This window comes from Atta cephalotes, assembly GCF_000143395.1.
Source record: "Atta cephalotes unplaced genomic scaffold scaffold00025, whole genome shotgun sequence".
NCBI classification, from domain to species: domain Eukaryota; kingdom Metazoa; phylum Arthropoda; class Insecta; order Hymenoptera; family Formicidae; genus Atta; species Atta cephalotes.
The window spans coordinates 2208504-2220704 of record NW_012130089.1 but is presented as its reverse complement, the minus strand read 5'-3'; the positions used below and the strand labels follow the sequence as shown (position 1 = coordinate 2220704).

Sequence of the window (12201 nt, the reverse complement as noted above, 5' to 3'; positions counted from 1 at the left end):
AGTTAACAAGTTAATCGATTACATAGTAATTGCATAGTAACATAGATAATAACTATATATTACATTTTTCAGATTATCTTCTCTCTCAGGAGTACATCTTGACGTAATGAGAGGGCTCAACCAGGATATTTATATGAAAAGAACGATTTTTCTCAAGTATCTAAAAATTTTCGGATATATCTGAATGTATATCGAGATAAATTTTTAGATATTGAGTAAAATCGTTCTCTTCATATAAAAATCCAACGGGGAAGCTAACGTACCCTCGTCGCCGATTTACTTGAAAATAAACGAATCGCAGCCGGTTCGTCGCGTCGCGCGTTTCGGGAGTGCCGTTCAAGTTATCGGACTCAAGTTATAGTCCGCGCGCGATATATTATTCGCGAGTGTTACCATATACGCGAGTGTCCTGTGCGAGAGGATGACAATCATATTCTGAGAGGAGGAGGAGGTCTGGGAGAGACATCAAGCACCGGTGGAGCACCCTTGCGGTAAATATTATTTTTTACTTGTGTAAAATTAACCTTTTTTTTGCTTGTTTTTAATCCATTTTATTTGACAATGATTTAAAAATGATTATTTTTAAACCATTGTTAAATATTAGTTCGTGGCGTTTTTCCCGTTACATCTAACGGGAAAAACGGCACGAACTTTTTCCCACACCTAATAAAATTTAATTAATTATATATTTTATAAAATAATTATATAAAATAATTATATATTCTCTAAAGAATTCTCTAAAGAAGATCTTAGCAAAAATAAATTTGTATATAATTTTAAAGTAGTTTTTAAGTAATTCTTCTTTTATCTGATTTAGATAAAAAGAGAATTATTCAAAAATTACTTTAAAATTTTATACAAAGTTATTTTTGCTAAGATCTTTTTTAGAGAATTTATATAATTATTTTAGAGAATATATAATTTTTTTAGAGATTATATAATTATTTTATATCTGACTAAATAATTGGCACATAATTAGATGCTTACAAAAATTATATTTTCAAAATCGCATTATTATTTTTCAGCAAACTGCATGCGTTCATATAGAAATTATTTTTTAAAGTAATGATTATTTCTTTACTCTGTTTTAATTTGGATTTTAATTTATTTGTTACAGACGTATCGTCATGGCGACGTTGCAAATATAACTCCACTGTTGCGCATCAGGTCGGTGAGTGAAGAATCAACATTTTTATTGTAAAATTAATGTGTGATTGGCTTTTACATTTATATCTATAAGGGAAATCAAGAAACATTCTTCGTATTGAAGAATTTTATATTAGCAAAGCTGTTTTTTCTGCAATCATTAATATATTCGAGGTATTATTACATATTTATAACGTAATTTAGATAAGAGAGAACGGGAGAGATAGGTAAATAGACATAAATGAATGAAAACACGACTGGATCGGATGATAAGTACAGATAAGATAGATGGGAACAATAAATATGAATAAGTAAAGATAAATGCAATAATTAAAGTATTAAATTATTTCCGTGATTAGTGATGACTGTTAGCGTATTCGATTTATTCTCGACCCGACTCTGTGGTCTGTTCTGTTTAGTTGCAAACATGTTAAACTGTGCAAGAAATGCAGCTAACAAGAATAGATTGTTGACTTGGAGTCGAGTCAGTAAATCGAATACTCTATATATATCCATTCTTGGGATAGCAACGTTCACGAAACATATAGCTTCTATATATATTTTATTTTTATAATAGAAGTATATATCCAAATATGAAAATATCTATGTAAAAATATTAAAAATCAGTTTTTTTATTGTATAAAAAATATCTTTGTTATTTTATATGATTTATAAATAAAATATTAAATTTTCTTGATAATCTTTATTATATTATAATTGTCTTGTTATTTAAAATAACATTAAAATCTGACTTTCAGAAAAATTGGAATATTCTGATTTAATAAAAACTGATTTTTTTTTAAATTAACTTTTTATTAAGCATGAGTTAATTTAAGCATATAACTTTGAATTAATTTTATGTTTATTCAATTTATATCATTCAACTTAATTAAATTAATTTAATTATACTCTATTGATTTAATTTAAATTAAAGAAACATAATATATGGCATTTCACATAGGTTTAATTTTTCATAAAAAAAACTAAAAAATATTTAATATAACAATATTAATATACAATATTTAATATAACAATAATAGTTTTTTGCTTAATAAATTAATAATATTGTTGATTAATTTTTAAAAAATTTAATAAATTTTTAAATTAGTGATATTGTTGTTAATTTTTGAAAACGTTAAATATTATTATTTATACATCTTGTTTCTTTCTATTCATCAGTTACCAAAAAATGTGCTTAAAGTCAAATTGACTCTTACATTTATATTAGGAGGAATTCAAATTAGATATTATATTTGTAAAAAGAACGTGACTTCTCTTTTTATCTGCTTCCATTTATCATCTCTTTTTTTACGAGCAATTACTGCTAAAAGATAAAAGTATACATAGATAAGGAATTAAATTATTATTTTATGCAATATATTGTTATGCCTGTATACATTAATTGTAATTATATAATACAATGATTTACAAATAACATAAATGTTACAACTGTCTAAAAATAGTATAATATAACACGATTCAAATAGATTTAGTTCATTTGTCTGTAATTTATGACCATAAATAATAATTACACTTATAACATACAATTACTGAAGTGATATCTTCTTTCTATTACCATAAAATAAAAATCTTTTATCTTGTGGATGCTATATTTCTGACGTGTATGCTAACTTTTCGTTTCCTTTACGAAAACGTAAAACATACAAATGCTGTCCTCTTACTTTTCTTTCATGAACAATTTCACTGGACATATTTAACTTTTTGAAAGCGCCCAATATATATTCAGGATCATTTTCTTTTATAACAATTAAATAAAACAATCCTGCATTTGGGAATAAGATTTTGGGAATAACATAAATACTTGTTCCATAACTTGTTTACCATTTTTACTCCCTGCCCATGTTTTGAATACAAGTCTATTATCTACTACTTCGACATATTCTGTAATTACATACGGAAGATTAAATAAAATAATGTCAAATGTATATTTAATTCGTATGCAATCTAATAAATTCATTTAAACATCTACATCGACTAAATTAATCAGACTTCTTCTCGTGATTCTACATGCATCAGGATTTATATCAATCGTATATAATAAACGTTATGATATTTTTTTTAATGCCATTACTAAAGATGATAACTATGTCAGAGCCAATACTTATCTCTAAACAAATCCTTGGCTTCATCGCATGCAGATTTTCTAAATCTGCCTCCAAAGCCTCTACCAAAAGATACGAATTCTCAGAAGGCTCATAAACTATACTGAGTTTCTCATCAAACAGTTTAACTATTGGGGTCTCCATAATTATAAGAAAAAAATGTAATAAAATCTTATAAAACTTATAAATAATTATTTAGTAACAATTTGGTAAATGTTATTGATCATAGGTTTAATTAATAATATTGGAAATTATTGCTGCTTATCAGTCTCTGCTGTAGCTGGTTCTTCTTTATCAGTTTCGATACTTATGTTGTCATATGCAGAATTATTATCTAGTAGTATTTTTCGCTTGGCAGTACTCTTCTCGACAGCTTGATGCACCTTATTCAAGCACTCTTGGGTACTTTGCAGAATGTTAGTAATCTTATGTTAACAAGCTTAGTAACCTTATGTTTAGCATTAACTAGTTTTTTTACATAAGAATGTGTCTAATGGATACTGCAATGTTTCGTTGATTTTTTGAAGTTCCTCTGTTAGGGATTCAATTCATTCAATTTAATTTGGCATATTCTATAAAAAAATAATATTCGTATGTAAACCAAATAAATTCTTAATTTTTGTATGCAACAAAATATATAAGTGAATCTATGAATGAATAAGTAGATAAAAATAAATGTTATTTCATATGATATGATGACTATTTTCCTTGTAAGAAACACGATCGACATAAACATTGTTATCCTTTTTGACAATAGTAATAAAGATAAAATGACATTTGTATCGACTGTGTTTAAAAGAAAAGTGAATTCTGTTCTACAAGAACGTTGCAAAACAACAAGCGACCGCAGCATCGGAGAGAAGTTTATCGTTCGTGTATACGCTCTGCAACGAATCGCAACAACAAAATTGTAATACCTTGTAGAGCGAATTTTATCATCCAGTTGGTTCACTATAGGTTTCGGGAGACGTTTAATTATCTGCGCTGACTCTCATTAGCCTTGTTATCTGTTAATTTTTTATATTTTAAAGATTGAAAGTCTGTTTTAAGTCTTATTATTTATTGCTTATTTATTTAATATGATCGCGATTAATTTATCCCGCCGAATTCATCATTACACGATTGGACTATCCAATTAGTCATTAGCTACGTTCAGCAGAGAAAAAGCAACTTTGCAAATATTGTAAGATTTTTCAATATGATTTATACATTTAAATCTATAAGGAACCAAAAGCAAAAGTTAATCGTATTGAAGAATTTTACATTTGTAAAGCTGCTTTCTCTGTAACCATGAACATATTCGCGATGTTATTACACATTTATGAAGTAATTATGTAGGAAGGAATACACCGATAGAGAGGTGAATAGGTATAAATGAAAATACGGATAGGTAGAACAATAAGTATGGATAGAGAGAGTATAAATAGGGACAATAAATATATGGATAAGTAGAGATAAACTACATTTTAAATTAAAAAATTAAATTGTTACAAATTAAATGAATAAATTTGAATAAATTTTGCAATCGGGTAATTAAATTTTATTTGAAAAATAAAGAATAATTATAATTAAATTAAAAGTATTCCATAATAAATTTAATTATATATGTATAGGTAGGTATACACATAAACATCATATGTGCATACTTGATAATTAGAAAAGAAAGATTAAAAATTAAATAAAATTTTAAGTTAACTTTAAATTCTAGTTAATTATCAGCATCCCGTTCCAATTTTATCAAATATGAAAATAAATCGAATTAATTTTAAATTTTGTTAAATTTTCTGCTCCCCTGAAATTAAATTTTTTTGTAAAATTCTATACATATACGTGTTAATATTATAATTAATTTTATTACAAATAAATAAATGTATAGTATATATAATATTAGGTACGTATAAAATATATATATAAACTAATATATATAAAATATATATAAACTAAGTCTAGATCAAATTTACTTTTGTAATTTACTTTTGTACAATGATTGCTAATATATTGTACATTTATTGAAATGTATACATCTGAATATCTATTCAATACGATAGCATTTATTTTGTCATAGTAAATCAAATTATTGCATTATTAATGTGAATTATACAAAATCAACGAAACATATGATAACAAAAAAATTGTTTAATGATTTATTTTTTATTGACAATTATTTCATTTTGAAATTTTTTTAATTTTGGTTTTGAATATCAGAAAGTCATTAATATTTTTGAGTGACTTCTAGTTAAAAATTTTATGTTAAGAATATTGGATTTTTCTTCGTGTTTAGTACACAAATTTATTAAATAAGTCAATAAAGATTGGAGCTTTGACTGAGTCAATGGTTAAATATTAACATCTTGTTTTTTGACATTTATATTTTTATCATTACAAAATTACAAGTACGAATATATCATAATGATTAATTTATTATATGCAATGGCCTCATTACTGTCCCTCGATGGGTGCTAGTGAATGCGTGAAAAGTCAAAATTATTTTCATGGAGAATTATTATTATTATTATTCCTCATCGTTTTCGGTAAAATTCATTCGCAAAGTCTAATTTGGTGTCCCGTTGGAGATTCTTGTATAGGATCGATATTATTATATAATCCCAGATTTTCTGTTAATTCTTGGAAGTAATAATTTTGCCAATGAGTCAATGACAATTGCTATATATTTTAAGGTCAAGTTGTAAAATTATTTTAGTGTATATTTTAAGGTACAATTTTCGTTGTTTTCTTAATTTTACTAAATGTTCTCCTATTAGTAATAATATTAGAAATAGACTGTCTTAATGACAATAGAAATTTAGTATGATTATATGGACATATAATGATTATTTATCTAAATCCAGATAATTAAATAAATAAATTTAAGTTTTATACAAATAATTTGCTTATTTTTTGATGATTGCTTTAACAAAAATGTGGTTACGAATGTGTATATTTATGTAATTTGCTAATTTGTTATTTTAAAAATCGTTTTTAGGAATTGGACATCTCGCCAAGGACATTATTAATTATTATGTATATATATATATATATATACATGTGTGTATATGTGTGTGTGTGTGTGTATTTTTTTAATTTTTTTATAATAAAATACATGCAGATATTATGAGATTATATTTAACAAATTGTGATTTTTGTAACTTAGATAATTTTTACCAAAATGTTTTATATTTTTTTAATAATGTTATCGTGAATACACGAATTTAGTTAAAATTGTATGGGTACAAAAAATTCGAGATAAGTCGAATAGGTACCCTCATATTAGTGGGATATTAATATAATAATTAAAATTTTTGGAAAATACAAAATTGTTAAATTTTATATAATAAATTTTTTAATATAAAAGTATAGTTCTTTAAAATCCCGTTATTATAAGGTTCGATTTATCTTGAACAACTGGTATCCAAAAAACTTTTGTACCCATACATATAAAAAATTGCAATATTCATGTATTTTATTATTATTAAATATATTCCTTTGTAACCACTATTCCATAAGGAAATCATTCTATCCATTTATTTTTAATCCAATATGATTTTTAATGATGTGTGGCAGAACATATTTTCTTGCGAATTTTAATATTATATATTAAAGATGTAATAAAAATGGTAATTGACATGCTAAAATTATTACTATCCTAAGTAGTGTGGAAGATTCGGGAATTCTCCTGTAACTAAATCACTGATATTTGACGGATTGCTTAAATTGTCTTTGCAAATGAATCTTGTGAATTTTACGTAGAATCAGAATATATTAAGTTCGCTCTCCACTATGAAGATTTTTCTTTTTCATATCGGATACTAACTCGCATACCACGCAAGGCGGAAAAACTTTGATATGATAAAATTATTGGGATAGTTATCTTTAATGATGAAAGTCATAAATATATTAATTTTATCACGATATTAATAAGTTTTATATTTGCAAGTTAATAGTAATATATAATTAATAGTAAATACGATTTAATCGTTGTTAATATTTCTTCCGCGTTTATCAATATTTTATTGAACATTGGTTTAGAAAAATTTGTATTATCGCATGTATCTTCGACGTTTTCATATAATCCCACATTATCAAAATTTGTTAATTATGCTCCTATAATATCATTTGTATTATATTTTAAATTATTTATAATTGTATTGCAAACAATTATTGTTACTGTAATATTGAATTGTATAAAAGTTTACTATAAAAGATAAAATTAAAAAATGATTAATTAAAAAATTAATATGATATGTAAATTAAAATAAATTAGATATAAAAATGAAAAAATAAATTAAAACTATACTTACTTGCTAAAACAGGCTATTATAACTCGTTTTTTTACGGATGAGTATATACTTAATTAAAGGAAAAGAAGAGTGCCGATAAAATCGGCGCAGATGGTGAACGCTTCTATAGATTGATTCGTTTTGCGATTGCAGGAAAAAGACTTTGTCCTATCTCTAATAGTAAGATAGCAATTTCTAAGGACATGCGCACAATATAACAAATATTAGAAACAGGAGTAAATCTTAAGATTTCAAGTTATCTATCAGTTACTTGCAGTTACATTAGAATACATGTTGTTAATATTTATTCTTATTCCTAATACTTGTTCTATTGTGAGGACGTCCTTAGATCCAGCGTACAATGGAGGAAATATTAGGAATAGGAATAAATATTAACAATCGTGTATTCTAGTGTAATTGGTATCTGATAAGTTGAAATCTTAATATTTATTCCTTAATATTTGTTCTATTGTGCGCAAAATCTAACCTCACAGTGTATACTTATATCGGCGTATATTATGATTGCAAAGTTGCAAGTTGCAAGTCTTGCAAATTGCAGTTGGTTGCAATTAGTTATATCGAGTGATTCCGTTCTCTTTCGACCACTGAAGAAGAAACATCTCGGATCCGAGTCAATTAGGCTCTGGCCATAATAGAAGGAATAAGGAATTAGAAATAAAGAATAAACAATTTCAACCTATCAGAAACCATGTATTTCGTGTATTCCGATGTATCTGATTTCTGATAGGTTAAAATTGTTTATTCTTTATTCCTAATTCCTTATTCCTTCTATTATGTGCAGGACTTTACCGATTCAGATGCGATTATTATTATTAGTCGAAATCCGTTATCCTTATTATTAGTTTGTTTTTTATTCTTGCACTGTTCTAGAACGCTCTTTCTTGCTTTAAACAAATATTAAACATATATTTCATTTTAAGTTCCAAAAATATATACTAGTTTTGAAAACAGACCTTATATTCGTACTTTTAACAACATTTACTTTTATCAAAATAATTAAAGATCTGATTTATTTCTGCTGTTGGGTCATAAAAATTTATTGCATCATACGAAGGTTACAAGTGTTATGCGTCGTCTACAATGGAAAGTAGCAGCAGTGGATTAAAAAATAGGCATAGAAATCGATCAATGATAGTTAATTATTCTCCTCACATTCGATTACGATTTGTTGGCTTCTACGCCTATTCTTTAATCCATTATTGCTACTGCTATTGTAGACGACACATTACAACATGAGCGTGGACACAGTGAGTAACAATATATCAATCGACAATAAGATAGATGACTTTTACGAAAATCTCACAGAAGATGTATGTGTGTGAAAGTTTATTTCATGAATCTCCTGAAACATACGGAGAACTACCTCTTCTGAATAAACACATTCGCACTACAAGGTAAACATAATTTTCTCGTTACATTCATTGCAAGACACGTGCATGAACAGTAAACTTCTTCGATATATATAGTCGCGTTTTGTGTGTTTCTTGTCTCTGCAAGAGAGTTTTTGCATAATGTGAATCCAAATACGGTGAATGTTAAAGTCACGTTATTCTTTTCTTAATTAGTTGTTAAGAAGATAACGTAATCTTTGTAACTGGATAAACAGATCTCTAATGTTTCTGCAGAACAGAATCTTTCCTTTTAGGAGGCATAGTCGAGCACGGAAGTATCATTCTATCTTATTGTTATTAAATATCAGGAAAGATAGAACGACACATTTATGCCGATCATTTTTCTTAAAAAGAAAATAACCATAATAACCAGATGAAATAACATTTATTTTTATTCACTCATTCGATACATTATAGGTCTGTTTTTTTTTATTCATGCTGTCTGAATTGATGCACATAGTACAATAAGTTGAAATAAAAAAAACTTATATTTGTTTCACTTTGATTTGTTGCATCACGTGCATCAGTTTAAAGAGTACAGAAATAAAAATCAGACTTCATATTGCCTAGAAAAATCAAGAGTTTATAGGATTTATATATACATGACTATCACTTTTTTGTAGGATACGCATTCAAATTGAATTAAAGGAAACAAATTGAATCCTTACCAGAGAAAAAAATCAATGAACTATTACAATCGCTGAACATAGACTCTTGTGTAAGAAAACTAGTTGAAGCTGAACATAATATCGCTATGTCTAACCACATTTTGCAAAATACCAAAAAGGGCTTGAATAAAGTATATCAAGTATATCAAGATGTTCTTTCTATGACCAAACAAAAAGCACTTCTACATACTAATTCTGCATGTAACAGCACAAGTATTGAAACAGATAAAGAAGAAAGCTAAAGTAGAGATTGATAAGCAGCAGTAATTTTTTAAATCTATGAACGATAAGATATAATCAAATTGTTACTAAATTATTATATTTAGTATATATAAGTATAAATAATCGTTTTGTATGAATAAAAGTTTTGTACAGGATTTTATTACATTTTTTCTTATAAATTATGGAGAGTGTAATATATGTATAGTTAAATCCTGTAGTACAGAAAATGAAGAAGTAGTAGATAATAAGCTCGTATTCAGAACTTAAGCTGATGGTAATATGGTAAACAAGTTATGGAACAGGTATTTACTATTATTCTCAAAATCTTGTTAAATGCAGGATTGCTTTTATTTAATTGTTATCAAAGAAAATGATCCTGAATATATTGAACGCTTTTAAAAAATTAAATATGTCTGGTAAAGTTGTTTATGAATGGAAAATAAGAACAATACATTTATGCATTTTACATTTTCATAAAATTAAGGAAAAATTAGCACTAGACATATCAAAGATAATATCCACAGGACATTTTAAAAGATTTTAATTTTATAAGGAGGAAAAAAAGATATTAATTATAAATCTACAATGCTATAAATCTAATTAATATTTATGATGATAAATTACAGGTAAATGAACTTCATTTACTTGAATCATATTATATTGCATTGTTTGTAGATAATTATAACACCGTTTATATTATTTGTCGTTATGTATTATATAATTGCAAAATTAATATTTATAGGCATAAGAATATATTTCATGAAATAATAATTTAATTCCTTATTTATGTATATTTTTATCGTCTTCTATTAATAATAATTGTTTAAGAAAGGAGATGATAAAAGAAAGCTAAAAGAAGAGCTAATCTTTTTTACAAATATAATTTATTGTCAAGTACAAGATTTACATTATGATATTGAATTATTGCAATAAATACCATATATTGGTATTCAAGCATTACGCAAAATGAGCACTCTCGTCGTCTGAAGACTACACGAGTAATTTGTTAGATGTTTATAGATAAATATGGCTATTTTCCTATTCTGCTTGAGCAGAATACATTTTCTATGTTTGTTTGGATAAGAGTAACGTTTCATTAAAATTTAGTTATAAATATTTAAAAGCAATAAGCTGGAAGAATTTCTTTATCTACTATTAATAACAGTTATTTCAAAAATTTTGGTACACATATTTACCTTCAGCAGTTTTTTTCGCGATTGAATGATTATAAAGCGATAAAGTAACATCTCTCTTATCATTTAAATTACTATTTGATTACTGGCACGCGTTCGTTGTTTTCTACGCAATTTCTTTCTTAGTATTATTACGATGAAGGTATTATAAAAATAATACCGTTCTACGAATCCACAAATTTCGGTCTGCGAATTCGTTGTAACTTAATATATAATACAGCTGCGCTTATGGTCGCGACGAAGAGTGTGCTTAACATAAGAGAGAAGGTAGTGTAAAATCCACCGTTGCTCATGCAAACTTCTTTCGCTTTTGTCATCGTTTCGACAGCCGTTTCCTCCATACTTTCCAGAATCTGACTGGATGCTGTACTTAAGTCATCTAACATAATCACTTTGAAACGTCGCCCAACACGAACCGGATCTGATAATAGAACCGCATTTGACAAGTTGGTCGACGGTGGTGCATATGTTATCGAGCGACGACGTCTTCCCGGCTCGATTTGCTAAAACAAATTATATATAATATGTTAGAAAAATGTAAAGTTTTTTAATGAAATAAGGACTTTTGTATAAAATTTAGAATAATTTCGAATATTTCGAAATATTTTATAAATTATTACAAGAAATTTTTTTTCAGTTATTATAAGAAATGATGATTTTAAAATACATTGTGTGTTAATTTCAATGAGTGCGATAATTTTACCAAATATTATATATAATGTGTGTGTACATTTGAATATTGATTTTGTGGCTTACTTGATTCGCTTCTGGACAAGGTTCGCAATTAGTTTTACATAGTTCGACATTACATTCGATGAATAGATCCATAACATCAGGGAATTTGAAGGCTTGGAAGAACGCATAAGCGATAATGGAAGCGCCTGTATTGCCGGTATCATTCGTCTTTTGGAAGGCACCGAACAGTTTCGGTTTCAAAATGCAGCCTCTTTCGTCGGTGAGCTGCAGCATATTAGTTGAGGCTTCGTCTCGCGCCAAACAATCACGGACCTTGAAAATAATTATAAACAATTGTTAATTTATATTTCTTATATAAAAATTCTGTAATCTTAAAATTAAAGTAGAATACGTCGAAAAATAATTATTTCTTGTGTACATATATATATATATATATATATATATATATATATACACACACACAC

The 12201-nt window shown here is 26.6% G+C and overlaps 2 protein-coding genes and 1 pseudogene across 2 annotated transcripts in view; all 3 read right to left on the bottom strand.

The window, feature by feature from the left end:
- Positions 1-2753: 2753 nt before the first annotated feature.
- Positions 2754-3413, bottom strand: LOC105620372 (hemK methyltransferase family member 2). The gene is given in 3 exon segments (XM_012201872.1): positions 2754-2962; positions 2965-3245; positions 3247-3413. Coding segments are annotated over 3 exon segments (657 nt in total).
- Positions 3414-3520: 107 nt separating this feature from the next.
- Positions 3521-4412, bottom strand: LOC105620371 (annotated as a pseudogene).
- A 6303-nt stretch (positions 4413-10715) lies between these two features.
- LOC105620294 overlaps positions 10716-12201 on the bottom strand; it is a 4611-nt gene continuing 3125 nt past the window's right edge. The window contains exons 8-9 of the mRNA XM_012201798.1: positions 11798-12049; positions 10716-11544 (exon numbers count right to left, since the gene is read on the bottom strand). Coding sequence (XP_012057188.1) covers positions 11206-11544; positions 11798-12049 — 591 coding nt within the window. The 3' untranslated portion in view covers positions 10716-11205. The remainder of the gene's footprint in view (positions 11545-11797; positions 12050-12201) is intronic.